This window comes from Lissotriton helveticus, chromosome 6 (genome assembly GCF_964261635.1).
Source record: "Lissotriton helveticus chromosome 6, aLisHel1.1, whole genome shotgun sequence".
Classification (NCBI taxonomy): Eukaryota; Metazoa; Chordata; class Amphibia; order Caudata; family Salamandridae; genus Lissotriton; species Lissotriton helveticus.
In genome coordinates this window covers 110,052,535-110,071,511 of record NC_136067.1, presented here as the reverse complement: position 1 = coordinate 110,071,511, position 18,977 = coordinate 110,052,535, and the positions used below count along the sequence as shown (strand labels likewise).

Here is an 18,977-nt window from a genome sequence, read left to right as displayed (position 1 = left end):
CAGGAGGTCTGCCGTCGTTTGGAGGTGGCTGACGACTGTTTGGGGCGAGCCCGCCTTCAACAACCAGTCGTCGAGGTAGGGGAAGACTGAAACCCCTAACCTGCGCAGATGAGCTGCGACCACCGCCATCCCTTTCGTGAACACCCGTGGGGCGCAGGTAAGGCCGAAGGGGAGCACGGTAAACTGAAAGTGCTCGTGGCCTACCGTGAACCGCAGGTACCGCCGGTGGGCCGGCAGGACGGGGATGTGAAAATAAGCGTCCTGCAGGTCCAACGCTACCATCCAGTCTCCTGGGTCCAGGGCAGCTAAGACCTGAGCCAGTGTCAGCATTTTGAACTTCTCCTTCAGGAGGAAGCCATTGACATTCCGTAGGTCCAAGATAGGGCGTAGGCCCCCTTTGCCCTTCTTGGGTACCAGAAAGTAGTGGGAGTAGCAACCACACCCTTCTTCTGGCCCAGGAACGCGCTCGATGGCACCCTTGGCTAAGAGGGCCGTAACTTCCTCCTGCAGAAGTCGCAAATGATCCCCCGATATGCGGTGGTATTGCGGTGGCATGGCTGGAGGGGTCGCTTCGAAGGGGAGGGAGTAGCCCCTTCGGGCGATTTGCAGCACCCACCTGTCCGAAGTGACAGTGCGCCAGTGGAAGAGGTGATGGCGAACCCTGACCCCCACTGGCGTCACATGGGCCTGAACCACGGACTAGGAGGGTTTTGAGGCGGATGCTGCGGGGGAAGGTGTGGACTGACCTAGTTGTTGTCCCCGCCCGCCTCCACGGCGGTTTCCACGGCCGCCACCGCGTTGGATGTTAGTCTGCGGTGCGTGGCTGGCGGCACGTGTGGGGGCGCCCCTTCCTTGGCCACGTAAGGAGCGAAAGGCACCCGTTTGCTGGCGCGGGGCCGAGAGGCCCAATGACCTGGCCGTAGCCCTGGAGTCCTTAAAGCGCTCAAGCGCATGGTCTGCCTTGTCGCCAAAGAGGCGACGGCCATCGAACGGCATGTCCACGAGAGTATTCTGGACATCTGCCAAAAAGTTGGCGGACCTCAACCAGGCGTGGCGACAAATCGCCACCGTCGTTGCCATCGCTCTGCCCAGAGAGTCAGTGGTATCCAATCCACACCGGATAGAGTAACGTGCCGCATCTCGGCCTTCCACAAGGGCTTGGCCGAGTTTAGCCCGTACCTCCAACGGGCATTCTGGCAGCACGTCCGCGACCGTATCCCACAGAGAGTGGGTGTAACGGCCCAAGAGGCACGCGGTGTTGGAAGACCGCAGTGCCAGGCTCAGGGAGGAGAATACCTTCTTGCCGTATTGCTCGTACCTCTTGGATTCCCTGTCAGGCGGAGCTGACGGAAATGCGGTCTGGGATTTCGAAGCCTGAATCACCAGGCTCTCGGGGGTGGGGTGGGTGGACAGTAAACAAGGGTCTCCCGGGGCCGGGTGGTGGCGTCTGGCCACGTTCCTATCTACAGAACCTGTAGCGGGCCTGGACCAAGTGCCCAAAAGAACGGTCAAAGCCTCATTAAACGGCAGCAGAGGCTCAGTCGAGCTTGACTGCGGTTTAAGGACCTCAGTGAGGAGGTTAGTCCTCAAGGCCGCGGACGGGGAGTTCAAGGCCCAAGGCCTTGGCCACCCGCGTCAGCACCACACCGTAGGTTGCCCCCTCCTCTGTAGCCACGGTAGGAGGTGAGACAAAACCAGTGTCTGGTGAGGTATCCAGACCACTGGCATCCCTAAGTCCACCTGTCCAGTCCTCCTGGGACTGACACTCCCGTGTCAGAGGGTCCTCAGACCCCTCCCAATTCTCCTCGTCACCCATCTCCTGGAATTCAGGGGGGTCATATGATGGGGCCGGTTCGTTGAAGTAGAATTCTCCAAACGGCGTCGAAAGCGGCTCCCAGCAGTGCCGTTCCGGCACCGGATCGAGGGAGGCATCGGGGACGACGCCGCCAGAAGACGGCGCCGGAGGTGACACATGAGGGACCGGCGCCGGTGAGGTCGTGAGGTCAACCGGCGACGACCCGGATCCGGAACCTGATCCAATGGGGGTCTGCGGCGCCGGGACCGAAGCACCTGACTACGTCGGGGCCGAAGCCCCCGACCCACTAGGGCCCACAGACGGGTCCGCTGGGCCCGAAGGCGCCGCGGAGCCCGTCGGAGGAGTGAGGGACCTCATGGCCATGAGGAACCGCTCGACCTCCTCACACGTCGCGTGTGGCCCAGGGACGGGAGGGTATGGAGCCGGACGCGACACACGTGACTCCGACGGAGCCGCGTGGGCGGTGTCACCCAAACCCCCGGCCACGTCGGGGGAGCCGGAAGAGCAATGACGTCTCTTCGACTTCTTGTGCTTACCTGACGACTTCGACCCAGAGGAGTGATGTCGACTCCCGGAGCTATGATGGCTCCGATCCCGCGACAGGTCCCTCGACCTCCATCCGGACCAGGACCTCTCATGGCGTGGGGCCGACTGCCGGAGTTCGAGTCGCTTGCGGGACCGCTCCCGCCTAGCTTTCGAAGTTAGGGCCCGGCAGTCGGAACAGGTCTTGTCGTCGTGGTCGACGCCGAGACAGTGGAGACACCGACGGTGGGAGTCGGTAACCGACATCAGCCGGTCAGTCCTCACAGGGTTTAAAACCAGGCATCCCTATCGGCACCGTTCGGAGTCGAAGACTCAAAAACATGAACAAAAGGGATCAAAAAAGTTTAGTAAAAAAATGACTAAGGTACCACTTTTTCCGGATCTGCGCTGCTGGCGCGCAAAAAAGAAGAACTGACGTCAGCACGCGGAGGCGGCGTATAAGTACTCAGACGACATCACGGCGCCGACGACGGACGCGGAGCCGCAGACGACGCCTACCGACGCGCAAGGGTACTGCTACGCAAAAAAATTCCGGATCCAGTCTGACACCTGGGGATATTCTATGGTAAGGAATCTAATACTAACCTGTTTCTTTCAGATACTTGGTAGTCGTGAAAAAAAGTGGGAGTCACTTCTTTCTCTTTGCGTGTTGCCTGCTCCCCCTCGTATACTTCAGATTCTGATGTTTCTCTTGAGCTTGTGGTCTCTCTCTAATGCCATTTCTCCTTCAATGCCCTTGATTTCCACAATTCATTTTTGTCTGTCACTCCACACGTACTTGATCAGTATCTTAACCATTCCATTAGCTGATTCATGTGTATATTCCGACCATTCTTGTAAAAGCTGAGGGTCTGGATTCTCATATGCGGGGTTGTATAAATCCTCAGTCCCCTTGGAATTCGATTTGAATGGAGATATCGCTGTAGGAAGGTGTCCTCTCACCACTTTCTCGTTTCCTTCTCTTATGCCTTTTCTAGTTTGCCATACAGAGCTTTTAAATTACTCGTTTTTGTCTGAGCGCCTGCGCCAACTTGTTTCTCCTCCTGTTTCGTGGCTTTCCTCATCTTTCTTTAATTCTTTCCCCAACGTGCCTGTCAATCTCGTGTTTGCATCGTAATAAAAGAAACAGCGGCTCTGCTTACCAGAAAGGTTGCACCGAATACCCTGCGTCCTCCGACTCACGCCGCCCGGTGCCTCTCCTCTCACGGCTCCGCGTTGCCTGCTGTTCTTCGTAGATTATTTCCTCCAGCTGGAGTCTGCTCAATCCTGCAGAGCGAGATCTGTGACGGAGCCAGCAGCAAAAGAAATGCGTTACTTACCTGTAACTGCAGTTATCCAGTATTGGTGTCTTTCATAGATTCACATGCCTGAATCATTCCCCGTCGTCGAGATGGGAGTCCCCGGTACATAGAAAAGTAATGTCCTATAGACATACATAGAGAAAAGTAGGCCTAAGGGCCTTGCTTTAGTAGCCTATCTATGTCCTTTTGTAAAAAGGACCAAACTCCAGAAGGTAGCCAATCAGCTACCACCTCCCTCTTGAACCTTCCTGTCAGGAGCCTCAGTCTCTCAGATGTTCGTACGCACCAAGCTAGGTAGGCGTAATATATGTTAGAGAGAGAGATGCGACCTTCCAGGGGAGGCGGGAGGGTTACATGTGAATCTATGAAAGACACCAATACTGGATAACTGCAGTTACAGGTAAGTAACGCATTTCTTATTCAGTATTATGGGTGTCTTTCATAGATTCACATGCTTGAATCAGAGTAGCAAGCAATACATTATGCACATTTCTGATGGAACAGTATAAGCAGTCTGAGATAATACATATCATGCGACTAATAACCATGAACAAGTAAAAGAATAAAGTAAATAAATGTGCATACCAGCAAAGGATGGTGGGAAGGAGGAAGGCTCATCTTACTGGAATAGATGGCGAAGCACAGCTTGGCCCACAGCTGCATCCTGCATCAGTTTCATCAATTGGTTGAGTACCACATTGAGATACCATGTTGGTGGAACTCTGCATGGCCGAGGAAAGGATCTGTAGAGCCCTTTAAGGAATTGCTTTATTAACCTGTGAGACCAGAGAGAGGGACCTTTTGAAGTTCTTGTAAAGCGGGAAATTGCTGCCAGATGAACTCTGATAGAGGCATGGGCAAGTCCTGATTGTGCCAGGTGTAACAGATATGGTAGGAGCTGCTCCGGAGTAACCCTAAAGGGATGGAGATCTTTGTCCATACACCAAATGCAAAAGCGTTTCCACTTAAAGGAATAGGTCTTGTTTGTGCTGTCTGCTCTTGCTTTCGCGAGGACATCCTTGCACTCCTGTGGAATGTCTAGTAGGTAGAACTCTCGGTACTCAGGAGCCATGCCGATAATCTGAGAGATTTCAGATTCGGGTGCAGTACTCGGCCTTTGGACATCGTGAGTGTAGGAAGGTAGATCCCTGACTATGGTTGCCCCCAACTTTTTGCCTGGTGTTTTGCTGGTTTTCTGACTTAGTTGACCTGGGACCCTGCTATTCAGGGCCCCAGGCCTACTGCTCTCTCTGTAAAATGGATTCCATGTACCCTAGGTGCATATCTAATTGGATACTGAGTCACCTTATCAGTCCCTGTACAGTGTACCTTTGGTACCCAGGGCATAGGTGTACCCAGGGCCTACCAGGGGCTGCAGCATGTATTATGCCACCCCTGGCTGGCCATCCAAATCTGACACAACTGGCTGCACGACAGCTGGGGCAAGGTGGTGTAATCACCCTTTGCTTTAGATATTGTATACCTATATCTAACCCTAAAATGGGCACACAGATCTCCTATCAGTCACTCCTATGGAAGGCCTTGACAATCCTGAAGGCAGAGTTCTTGGAATCGTGTGAGATAGTGCTCTGGCATGAGCTGAGCCTGTCTGCGGCTTTCGGGATCTATCCCTTAGCCGTTTCCATGATAACGCATACCATATACACTTAAGTGCATTATAATCCTCGCGGTTATATGCCAACTCTGGTATCGCTTTATCAAAACATGTCGAGTAAGGTGTCATACGAATTGGAATACTAACCCCTCGCCAATTCTGGCGACGGGGTTAGCATTCCACCCTTCTAGAGGGACACGACATGTTGGTAACCTGTAACCCCGGTTAAAGTCAGACAGAGCCTCAGCTCCACAAAATGGATGCTGCCACCGAGACACAAGTCTGCCCTCCTGTTGCTGGGAGTCCTCCCAGCGCAGGAGGCAAGGACAAAGGGTTTCCTGTCAGGGGCGGTGCCAGCACCGTCCCAGACAGGATTTTGTGTATCCTAGGTAGGCAGGGCTTTAGAGGAAGGTGACTGCAAGTGGCACCCTGGTGCTCACTATGCATAGGCCGGCTTGAAACAGTTCCAGGGGCACACCAGACCCTGAGCTGGGGAAAAGCCCGCCAAAGGAGAGGGGTGTAACCACCCCCCTCCTAGTCCCACCCATAGGGCAGGACTTAGTCGCGTGCCAGCCCCCTTTTTCAGGCTAAAGGTAGGAGCAGGCCCCCTTCCAAATTAGATCATCTTTGAATCCTGAACCAACTTTCCACGAAAGGAACTCAAGACTCTTCTCAAGATTTCTCCCTTGTGACTAAGGAGTAGTCACCCTGCAGCAGCAGGCACCATCCAAGCATCGCGGTCTGCTGTAAGTCTCTCCTCTGGATCAAGACTGCCCAGCACGACGAGAACCGGCTTCCCTGGCACCTCTGACCTCAACCTACATCATCAGCCCAGCTGTGATTCGTGGGTATGACGAGACCTCGAGGGACTGGCCATCTTTAAAGACTGCACAACGCTTGTCCAGCACGACCACCGAGTGACCCTCGACTGAGTGCTTTGGGGTAAGAGAAGCCCCGACCCTGAGCAGCTCCAGCACCGAAGTCCAGCCCCCTTGCATCCACGAGATCTGCGTGGGGCCCTTCTGCTCTTTGCTGCTCACCGCGTTGTCCAGGTCACTTGCCCGTTGGCTAGTGGCCCTCCCGACGACGAACTACGACGACAACACCGCTGGTCTGGTTGCTCCAGACTGGCCATTGCTTCCCTCCATCAGAGAAGCACCCTGGACCCTCCTGGTCCACTCCAGACGCCATTTTAGGTCCACCGCGTGGGCTTGCATTTGCCAAGACTTGTTGCCCCAATCCTGGGTCCAGCGACGTCAGCAGCAGATACCTTCGTGGGACAGCTCGCACCTCCATCCTGGTCGCCGACAACGCCTCCTGGTCCGAGAGACTGCAGAGCCCAGCAGCGCCCACTCACCTGGTCGAGGTGACTTCGTCCGGTGCCACTCTGGTACCCACTCAATCACTGGCTAGTGATTCAGAACTTGGTCCCCTCTGCTTTCAGGTCTTCCTCTTCCCTGATCCAGGCTTGGATCACCACGAACTTCTTCCCTGGTCGCCTGCCAGCACCTTCTTTCTTCAGGCTCCTGGTTCGTCAACGAGGTTTCCGACGCCACTTGAACCCTATGCAGCCGCAGCCCCTGGGCTAGGTAAACCGAGTACTCCGGTGCTCCAGCGTAGTCCAACACTCTAAGTGTCCGGATCCACTTTCGTTTTTGACCTACCTAGTCGGGTTCGCCCGAGAACAGTAACTTTGTGATTACTAGCCTCCATAGACTTTTTCCCGCCTTACGCGTGAGAGTTCCCACTCTGCACACGACGTCCACAGGCCTCCTGCTTCTAATCTAAGGGTTTAGCATTGTAGGCCTAGCGTTTCTACAGTCTATGAGAATAGTTACTTACCTGCTAGTAATTCGCATTCCACTTTTGTAATACATGGTTTTTCGTGCTCCTAGGGCATTTGTGTAAATTGTGCGACTTGAAGTATTTTCTTAAGAGTTTTGTTGTGTGCTGAGCTCCCTGTCTCATAAAGAGCCAGGGTAGTCTTGTTATAAATAAATATACGTTTATTTTCATAACAACTTGTGTGGTGTCCTTTCACTTGGTGTTCAAGGGGTATATGTGATGGTAAAACAGCTGGCTTAACACGCCCTCTAGAGTCTTAGCCTTAGACTGCTCGTATCCATGCTACTAGGATAGCTGGTCTATAAGGTTGACTTACAACCAATCATCAATAAGGGTTGTTTGGACTGATACAAAGTGCTCACTAGAATAGTGAACATTATATATCAGGCCAACTTCTCACAAACTCGAGCCTGCACTCCCCACGCATCAGGAACTACCGTGGACACACACATTCCCCATGCATTCCTATGGGAGGGCAGGCCTATCTCACACACGCACTCAAGGAGCGCACGCACTTTACACTGCCCACAGTGTCAAAGTGCGCAAAGACCAGAAATCACTACACTTCAAGGCAAAAAGTTCAGGGGTGAACCTGCCACAAGGCCCAAGTCCAACAGGGCATGTCGAGTACTTTAGTTTTGACTTCTTGGCGAAAGGATGTTGCTTTGAGCCACCTTTGTCTTCGCAAGACCGCGGCACCTGCCAGCTGTCTGAAGCCTGTCATTGCGACATCTACAGCACAATCAATAAGTTCGGATGCTGACGTTTGTCCCTCCTTCAGGAGTGATTGAACTTCCTCCTTTAAGTCTTCAGGTAGTTCTGTTAGGTATGGGGCAATGTCCTCCCACAATTGCCAGTTGTATCGTCCTAGTCGCGCAATGGCGTTAGCTACTTTGATGGTCATGGCTGACGTGGTTGAAAAACGTTCGCCAATACCGTCTAGTTTCCTGCCTTCCTTGTCTGGTGATGCTGACAATGGAGAGGACGGATTTCTAGAGTTCTTTTGAGCCGCCTGGGTGACTACAGAATCTGGCTTGGGGTGACCATTAAGGCAGGTTGGTGCTGTTGTTGGCGCCTTATACTTTTTATCCAGTCTGGGTACCACTGCGGAGACCGAGGCTGGTGTCTGCATCAATTGTTGCCCTTGTTCCCATATGTGATCAATGATAGGAATTGATCTGGTTGTTTTTCTGATCGGGTCTTTAAAATCATATAGGAAACAGTCTGTTTCATGGGATTCCATAGTCATATGGAATCTCGTGGCCGCTCTCTCCACTAAATTGTGGAATCCGCCAATGTCCGCTGGCGGGGATTCCGAAGTATTGGGTTCAGGTGTGGCTGGAGAAGGAGCGACATAATCTTCATCATCTCTGTGGTCGGACAGGTCGTCCCATACCTCCCCTTCTTCTGGTTCCTCGCCCTCGTTGTCAGAAGACTGGATATGATGTACTGTTTCTCTCTCCTGAGGGATCTCCAAAAGTGATGCTCTTGGCCTTGGAGATGGGTGCGGCCTAGATGATGCTGGAGGTTTCTCCGTTGAAGGGGCCGCTGGCGATTCAGGAAATCGCTTCTTGTAGTCTTGGATCAAGAACTGTAGATCTGAGACTATAGAGACTGGCAGGCAGACCATAGGAGTGACCTGCGACTGGACCTGTGAATGTACACTCTCCTCCGTAAAGACGACATCATCTCCATCGTCATCTGTGCTTTGGCACTTTACAATAAGATCTGAAGGACTGGTGGCCTGACCGTACTGGTCATCGTCAGATTTGTCGTCTTGTAGTAGGCAAGATGGGGGTAATTTTTGCACCCTACTTGGAGATGTTAAATCTGGCGTAATTGGATTTTTTGTACTCTTTTTGGGCGGAATCAAATCCGATTGTTTCCATGGCGTCGACGAGGTCATCGTTGAGGGCGTCGTCGACGGTGCCGTCGTCGACTGTATTTCGATTGCCGATGGTGAGCTCGTCGACGGTCCCTTCGTCGACGGTCCCTTCGTCGATGGTCCCTTCGTCGACGGTGTGCTTGACGACAGTGTCTTCGTCGTCGATGGAGCGCTCGACGACGGTGTTTTCGTCATTGATGAAGCGGTCGTCGACGGTGTCTTCACCGTCGATGTCTTTACCGTCGACGAAGACATCGACGACGGTAAAGACATCGATGGCGAAGACACAACGTGCGTTAGAAAATCTGAGAGACTGAGGCTCCTGACAGGAAGGTTCTAGAGGGAGGCGGTAGCTGATTGGCTACCTTCTGGAGTTTGGTCCTTTTTACAAAAGGACATAGATAGGTTACTAAGGCAAGGCCCTTAGGCCTACTTTTCTCTATGTAGGTCTATAGGACATTACTTTTCTATGTACCGGGCACTCCATCTTGACGACAGGGAATGATTCAGGCATGTGAATCTATGAAAGACACCCATAATACTGGATAAGTCCAATCTTCCCATACGTTCACCAGCTGCTTCTCTCGCAGCACGGGTGCAGAAACCTCTGCGTTGGTGAGATGCGAAACGTATTCCTCTTGCTCTCACGGACCGTAATTGAGGCGCACACCGGGAGATATATTTTTTAGAAATGTATTTGCCACATAAAAAAAGAAAACACCCGACAGACGTGTTTTGGCTACACCTCTTTGTCAATGTCAGTGAGGTCCACATTTGTGTTCATTTTTAAACAAAAACAAAGTTCATCGCCATGGAAAAGGGGATGCAGTTCATTTCCATCATGGAAAGCAAGGAGGGATTCGCAATGTCACAATTATATTTTTCATGGCAGCGATCTTGTAATATATTCTTGTCTCATACATTTCGATTTCATTTATGTTAATGAAAAAAAAATATATATATATTTTTTTTTTTCTTTGTAACAGATCTGCTTGTCCTTGAAATATGGAAAGATGCTGATTTTAGCATGGTAAAACTTTGCTGATGCCGTTTTTAGGGGAAAAAAATATACTTTTTTGCAGAGCATTTTTCCAAAATTCTCCCCCATAAATTAGGTTTATTTTGATATTTTTATGGTCCCTTACAGGGGAATCCACAAACCCTGGGTACCCTTAGAACCACCATCATGCTAGGGACAAACAATAAAATTGGGCTCAGATACCTTGTGTGGAAAAAAGTTAGGGAGACCCAAGCTCGAAGTAATCCAAATAGTCAAAAAAAGAAAGCGAACGGAAAAAAGATTTCATTCCAGTCTCAGCATAGCTTCCAGTTTATTGCTCAGAACCGCTCTATCCACCTTCTTATGGTGGAAATAAAGGGCTGTTAGGGAACTGTTAGGTACGAGCTGGTTGTGCTGAAATCTGGTGATATTCACAATCCTGTCTCCTAACGTTACTGAATCTAGGTTGAAACCTCAATGCAGGAATAGACTGCAAGGGGCAAAGGATAGGGGAAGAAAAAGAGAGAACACAGCGGACAGTCTTCTCTCAGGCCACACAAAACCCACTCTCAAAGAAGTAGATCAGCAGTATCACAGGTTATGGGGGCTGAGTATAGTTTCATATAGTATGTACTAGTAAACAGCTGGAAGCATTTCAGGTCTATGGAAATGGGAACATGCAGCTTATCGATTCATGGATGCAGTAGGGCGTAACTAGACCCTAGGAAGACCTGGATTCTGAGCCAGGAACCAAGAACAAAATACAGTAAAGCCTGCAAAGTAAGGAGCAAAGGGAGAGCACAACAAGCAGAAAAGGACTTTCAAAGATAAGCGAGACACTGAACTAGAGGTCATAAAACTGGAAACAAAAATAAAGGGTGAGGGAGGCAAAACATGTGCAAACTGGGAATGGCCGATAGAGTCCATTGAACAGCTAAAGTTGCCAAATTTACAGTAAAACGTCCCCTAGTGAACAGGAAGAGGAAGAGCAAACAAGGACTGCACGTGCCACCTCCTGTCACCCAACCACTACTGTCAGTTTTTGCTCCTTTCTCCAACCATGCCTAGCTTGGCGCTGTGTTATGCTTGTGTGTTTTCTTATACTCCAGTAACATGCCTTGTTCTCAGTAAGTGCCTGTGCATCCCACTGTTTACGACAGTCCCTCTGGGATAGTTGGTGATGTCATAATAGTCCAGAGAAACCCGGTGATGATAAACTGGTCCACAAATCTTGGAGGAAGTGTGCTCAACCTCTAACTGGAGGGAATTAGTCAGAGTCCTTTTCAACTGTATTAGGGGTTTGGCTCCAAGAGCTAGATATCCCCATAGGCGTTCCAATCCTATACTTTGTGGTTTGAGGCAAGGGCACCCAAGCTGGAATTGCATTCATATTAGACACCATTTGAAAGTAACATCCACTACATAGCAATTCAAGTGTTCTGAATCAGTAGGTTTCTATCGAGAAAATTGGAATTGTAGGCACCATGAGGTTCACCCTCCTAAACATGTGGTTGAGAACCCTAGTAAGGGGCGGCATTCCTCTGTTCAGTGATATCATACAGGTGTCCGTGCCCACCAGTCAACCATTTTTCCATCCCAGTACAGGCCCGCCTTCCGTATTGGTTGCATCTTCAACAGACAGGAGATGACTTCTCACCAACCTCATGTGAGTTCCATCATAAGAAGGGCAACAATTCACGGCATAAGAGTGTCCCCAGAAAAGAAACACAGGTGTTGTTTGGGACTGCCGGCTGTTACCTGTGTGTGGCTTGATACTAGGGAGCAGCATGTGTGGCAGAGGGAGCCAAAGAAATTAGTTTTAAAGCCAATTATGATTGAAAAAATGAACTCGCGTCATTTCAGGAACTGTAGCAGGCCCTGCATCCTGTATGGGAAGCAGAAACAAAGCATACCGATCGAGGTGGGGGAGACAACCATGTACGAATGGCCGTTCGTACAACAGATGTTTCACGTAAAGATTTCAAAGAGACAGCATTCATTTTGAGAGAATTCCCAGGGCTGTCTCTCACAGGCAATTCTAAATTAAGTAGGAAAGAAAGCAAACAGCTGGGCAGATAAAAATACTTCATTCAGAACTTTACCTAAGCCTGCAAGGTTTGGCGGTATTTTGCTTGTATGATAAAGTTGTGCATATGGTTTGCAGCATCCCATGTGTTCCCTAGTGGTTTCAGAAAAATGCATCTTTGCACAAATTCCTCTTCCATTAAGTCTCAAACATTGCACATACTTATTTTGTTTTTACTATGCATGTGAATGCCATCATATATGCAATTCACACTGCATAATTTACAACTTTTGCATATATTCTGAAATGTTTTTCTTTCTCATTAATAATAAACATACAGCTCATTTGATGTAAATAAAACAATTCTGGATGTATATCATGAAAAGGAAAGGGCCAGTCTTTAGGAATTACTATCGACCAGAGCCCAATGAATTTCAGAGCACCAAAAATTGTACATACCTGTTTTTTAGCAACTGCAAATAATTCTGACAGCAATTTTGGCCACTCATCTGGCCAATCATGTTTTATCAACTCCACCACAACACGAGCAAGGCCTTCTTTAATTTCATTTTTCTCTCGCGTAATGTGTCTGGTTCCCTGTGATGGAGAAAGACATCTATGAAAGGCTCAACAGGCAACCAGTACAAAACAATGCTATGTAAGGAACAAATGAAAAACGTACTATATAATAACCTAACAACCACAGAAAACACTTTAAACATAGTACTGGCCATTTGCCACCACCACTCCCACCTCTACATAAAGTTACTGTACATGTACAGCAGTGCCCTCCTGCTCACTTAGAGATTTTACTTCCAACCTCAACTTGGTGTGCCTTCGCAGAGACAGACTCTTTCCCCGGTACTCACGTTACTAATCAAGCCCATCACATTTATCTTCAGTAACCTTTTTTCATTCTCCGGCATTTCTACCCAGCGTGCCCTAAAAAAAGAGAGACAACTGATTACTAACTGCAGACATTCACCAAATACTTTCCAAAACACAAACTAAGGCAAACAAGTCTATTGCACTACTTCAAAAAACACTTGCAAAATAGCTGTACTGGAGAAAGGGGTGGGTGCCTTATTATATGGTGTGCACGATAGATCTTACAGTAAAGTGAATGATTGACATTGCACGAACTGGAAGAGATTTAGCACAACTAGAAACTGTTGGTCAAACTCCACAAATAGTGGAAACCGCAATCTCTCACACTGGTCTTTGTTGAGACCATCTTCAACAATGGCTGTAGACCCAAAGAGCACTTTGAACAGCCAAGGTCCAGAACACACTGATATTCTGCAGATTAATAAGCTATAGAATCATTCCATACTATGAAAACAGTGGCTCCTTCAGAATCACTTCAACAACAACAATTAGCATTTTAAGGGCCCAGTAGTAACCATCTCAACTGCAACAAATGTAAAGAAAAAGTAGATACAGAGTAATCACTTTTATACAATTCAAGCTAAGCTATATATAGATTTGTTAAAACTACACAAAAACTATAGTTCATCCAAAATAGGATATAATGTGCTCCAAGTGACACCACAGTGCAAGTTAACAAGTACTAGGTGCATGGAGAAAGATAATTAAAAGGAGAAACAAAGTCTCTGTTTTGGTTTATTCAATACATTATTTGCCAAGGCACAGACTTCACCCAATGTGAAGGCTGCAATGCAGAGATTTGCAAGCAGAATCAGTGTAAGCATCTGTTTTTCGACCCCTTGCAACAACTTTTCATGGGGTCTTCATCAAGACAAACTAAATGTAGACTCCTTCAATATAAAAAGGTTTAGTAATGGGCCCTACCAAAGGCAGCAAGAGGAGTATGAACTGCTGATGTGGATACACATCTAACTTCTACTACAGCAGTCCAACAGTATCCAGAAGACTAAAAAAACAAAAAAGCATCATTAAAAATCTCATATGTATATACTATAGAGGCGGGTGCCTTTTAGCATATACATGTAGAACCCAACAGAAAAAATGCCATACAAAATGCTATTTGCAGGGCACAGTTCCAAATGTGATGATTTGCTCTGAAACCAGTATTTTTAAAAAGTATCATTAATTTCATGTAGAAGGACCTATGTAAAAGGAGTGGATGAAAACAGGCATAAAACTCACCACTGCTCACCGGCACATATGAATGAGAGAACGTACCCACTTTAAGCTGGGTTTTATTCAAAGAACGCATTAAACACGTGTAGGCCCGAGACTCTTTAAATAGAGCTTAGGCGGCTGCCTCGGTGCATTTGCGTTATATGGTTCTTAAAATATGACTCAAATTGAAAAACCAAAAGGGACATCTAACATGCTAGCCAAACAAAAATAATTATGTTAGGTACCCAGAAATAGAAAATTAGAGACTGTAGTTTGTGTTTTATCAAGTAAAGAAAGACTCTCTGGTGTCTTTGAAAAACCTGAAAAAATGTAGGCCTAAAATATTACCCAAGGTAGCAAATTTGAATTAAGATGCTTATAATTCTTTTACAATTATAAAAATGGAAAACAAACTATCAGTAAAACAAGCACAGAAATGCATACATTGCCAAAAAACTAATGCAGCTAGCTTACACTTTTTTAAAATTAATATCTAGCTGTTCCTCATTAAAAGATACCCATGAACAACTGACTCCACAAAAAAAGGATATTGAAAAATGCGTTGCCTTATGGACCGGAACAAAGACTGTTGAAAACGCATTGGCAAGACCCACACATATTAACTGATGGCATAAATGAAAGGAATCGCCATCGTCCACAAGAACAGCATCGGGGTCTCGACTAGCACCGACGACGCGCTCCGCACCGCTGAACACATGCATTTCCAGATCCACACAGACCCTAATTCCACCCTCAGAGGCACCCTCGTCTACCGAACCCCCCCCGGAACCCGCCCCCAGTTCAGCAACTCCATCGCCGACTTGATCAGCACGCACGCCCTGACCTCCACCGACTACATCCTCCTCGGAGACCTGAACTTTCACCTTGAGAACAACGACGACAACTCCACAACCCTGATCGATAACCTCGCCAACCTCGGACTGAAGCAACCCGTCACAACGCCAACCCACTCCGCCGGCCACACGCTCGACCCAGTCTTCTCCTCAAGCCCGTACGGCTCCATCAGCCACACCACCGAACTCCTCTGGACCGACCACCGATGCATCCACTTTGCCTTCCAGAAACCCACCACACACCACCGCACCCAACAGGTCCCCTGCCGCTGCTGGAGCAAAATCACAGAAGACCAACTACACGCAAACCTCGCTCTCAGACCACACATCGAACCCTTCAACACAGAGGACGCTGCCCACAGCCTCAGATGCTGGATCGAGGACTGCGCCAACACCCTCGCCCCGCTGAAGAAACCCCCCCACAGAGACACCAGCAAGAGGGCCAGCTGGTTCACCCCAGAACTCCTAGCCTCCAAGCAAGCCTGCCGGAAACTAGAGAAGAAATGGCACAGTGAACAAACTCCGGACAGCCACGCAGCACACAAGGACGCCATCCGCACCCACCACCACCTCATCAGGGCGGCCAAGAGGACCTCCTTCAAAGACCGCCTCGACAACAACGCACACAATAGCAAGGAGCTCTTCAACATCGTGAAGGAACTCTCCAACCCCAGCTCCAACCCCAACAATCCACTCTAGCTCACCGTCAGACCCATTCCCGCACCACGTCTTCAACAGAGCAAGCAGTTCCATCGCACCCCACCTGCGCAACGTCATCAATGTCTCCCTCGAGACCGCGACCTTCCCAGAGATCTGGAAACATGCCGAGATCAACGCCCTACTCAAAAACCTAAGGCAGACCCAAGAGACCTCAAGAACTTCCAGCCCATCTCTCTGCTCCCCTTCCCGGCCAAGGTCATCGAGAAAACCGTCAACAGACAGCTAACCCTATACCTCGAAGAAAACAGAATCCTGGACCCTTCCCAATCAGGGTTCCGCAGCAACCACAGCACCGAGACTGCCCTCATCGTCGCCACCGACGACATCAGGACCCTGCTGGACAACGGCGAGACCGCAGCACGCATCCTCCTCGACCTCTGCCGCCTTCGACACCGTCTGCCACCGCACACTACGTGCACGCCTCCACACCGCAGAGATCCGAGACAAGGCTCTGGATTGGACCACCTCCTTCCTCTCCGGCAGAACCCAGAGTGTCCGCCTCCCCCCATTCCGTTCCAAAGCCTCCAAGATCATCTGCAGCGTACCCCAGGGATCCTCCCTCAGCCCAACGCTGTTCAACATTTACATGGCCCCACTCGCACACGTAGCCCGACAGCACGACCTCAACATAATCTCCTACGCCGGCGACACTCAGCTGATCCTCTCCCTCACCAAGGACCCCATCACCGCCAAAGCCAACCTCCATGAAGGAATGACGGCCGTCGCAGACTGGATGAAGACCAGCCGTCTGAAGCTGAACTCTGACAAGACGGAGGTCCTCATCCTCGGATCCAACCCTTCAGCCTGGGACGACTCCTGGTGGCAGACGGCACTGGGGGCAGCCCCGACACCCACCGACCACGCATGCAACCTGGGAATCATCCTCGACTCAACGCTCTCAATGACCAAGCAAGTCAACGCCGTCTCCTCCTCCTGCTTACACACCCTCCGCGTGCCCCGCAAGATCTACAGATGGATCCCGACAGATACAAGAAAGACAGTCACCCAGGCCCTCGTCAGCAGCAGACTCGACTACGGAAACGCCCTCTACGCAGGAGCCCCGACCAAGCTCATCAAACGACTACAACTCATCTAAAACGCCTCGGCACGACTGATCTTCGACGTACCACACCACGGCCACATCACCCCCCACCTGAGAAACCTGCACTGGCTCCCCGTCAACAAGAGGATATCCTTCAAGATCCTCACCCATGCATACAAGGCACTCCACAAGACTGGCCCAGCCTACCTCCTTCTACATCCCCAACCGCCACCTATACACCGCTGACCTCTCACTCGCCACCGTCCCGTGCATCCAAAGAACCACCACCGGTGGGAGATCTTTCCCCCACCTCGTCGCCAAGACATGGAACACCCTCCCACTGAGCCTACGACAGACCAAAGACCTGCTGACCTTCAGGAGGATACTCAAGACTTGGCTGTTCGATCAGTAGCGCCCCCCCACCCAGCGCCTTGAGACCCTCGCGGGTATGAAGTGCGCTTTACAAATGATTGATTGAAAACTACTCAGATTTAGCCAAAAATGTCTGAATTCTGAAGGCCGACCTGGAAGGAGAAGGAGGAAGAGAAGGAAAAGAGCCTGACTTGACCTGGTTTGGCCCAGAGAGCTGGGCTGTACCCGACAGTGTGTGGGGTCAGACGCAGGAGAGTGGCTTGGCCTGGTTTGGCCCGTGGAGCGGGGCTGTGCTGGACAGTACATGGGGCAGGAGAGTGGCTTAGCCTGGTTTGGCCCGTAGAGCGGCCCGTGCCCGACAGTGCCTGGGGGCAGGAGAGTGGCTTGGAATGGTTTCGCTCGAGGAGTAGGGCCGTGCCAGAGAGTGCGTGGGGGCAGGAGTGGCTTGATCTGTGGAGCGGGCCGTGCTTGACAGTGCGTGGGCGCCGGTGAGTGGCTTGGCCCGAGGAGTGGGGCCGTGCCTGACAGTACGTGGGGCAGGAGCAGGCGAGTGGCCTGGCCTGGTTTGGCCCGAGGAGTGGGCCGTGCCTGACAGTGAGTGGGACTACAATAACAAGACAATTGCCAATGCAGATGATTACTAAATTCTTATTTGATCACAATCACACGTGGCACTCGTAGTGACTGTAAAAAAGATATTTTTTATTTCAATTTTCCCAATATTTTTAAATGTTGCTTCATCATTTAGTTCATTTATTCATTTTTTCTTTCTTAGCTAATTTTTTGATTCATAAGAACAAACTAACAACATTACACCTTCATGTTTTTAGTAAGCGTGGGCGTAAAATACGTTTTGCAACGCGGCGTTGACTTACCATGATTCTGAGTCCGCCGAGTTGTTTTTCTCCCGATTTTTGCATGTGCTGCACCATTTTCGATCCTGCTGCGTGATCGCTCGAGTTTTTCGAACGCAATTACGTTATCGCGGCTTGCCATCTTGCACGGCGAGAGTTTGACAACGTGAGTACGTCATAAAGGCCCACGACGGCGCGCTGCTGACTTCCGGCGGGAGGTTTGAACAGCTCGCGTTCCCGAAATTGCAAAAATTGCAATTCTGCACAAGAAATCCACCGCAGGAAGCATAACCCTTGTGAAAATGATGATTTTTTTCAGAATAACTCCTCAGATTGACATTTGGCTGCACTTTTTGGTGCAGGAGTCCATTTTTTGGGGTGGGGTGGGAGGAAGGAAGTGCCCCAGAATCTCCAACTTCCTGTTCCTGTCCAGCAGGCTCCTCCCAGTGCTTTGTCCATGTCCTGGTCACTTTTCATTTGGCCGTGGAGCTGAAAGGATTACTTTTTGTGGCTGCTGGTTGTATTTGAGGACTTTTTGGACTTTGGAGTTTGGATCACTTTTGGACTTGAGATTTTACAAGTAAGTTGGTGTTGTTTGTTTGGGGTATTGCAGTTGAGGCAACTCCAGTTCTAAAACTTTTTTCACAACTTTAACAAAATATATATTGTGGCGGGTAGCTAGCCACAGTATCCAGTAGGCCGAGGGTTAGTCATGGGTGCATGATACAACTGTTTGTGATTGTTTTTTAACTTAATTCTCATTTATGTAATGGAATTTTAGCTCACTGTTATATGTTGTTGTTTTTATTAATTTTGGGGTGCCTGTAAAGCCTCACTAGCCAGTAGGCCCAGGGTTAGTGAGTGGTGCAATGACCAAGTCTTTCTGTGGGGTGTCTTGAATGTAAACATCATTTAGGGCATGGATGACATTGGATTGTGGTGATTTTTATGTGTTTTTCGATTTTTTGGGGTGTTGTTGGGGCCTGGCCATGTGGGTG

The 18,977-nt window shown here is 49.7% G+C and overlaps 1 protein-coding gene across 2 annotated transcripts in view; it reads right to left on the bottom strand.

Annotated features, from left to right (window-relative positions):
- LOC144762304 (exportin-5-like) overlaps positions 1 to 18,977 on the bottom strand; it is a 2,548,278-nt gene that overhangs the window by 2,391,795 nt on the left and 137,506 nt on the right. For both annotated transcript variants that reach the window (XM_078647452.1, XM_078647453.1), the window contains exons 3-4: positions 12,901 to 12,973; positions 12,491 to 12,628 (exon numbers count right to left, since the gene is read on the bottom strand). In XM_078647452.1, coding sequence (XP_078503578.1) covers positions 12,491 to 12,628; positions 12,901 to 12,973 — 211 coding nt within the window. The remainder of the gene's footprint in view (positions 1 to 12,490; positions 12,629 to 12,900; positions 12,974 to 18,977) is intronic.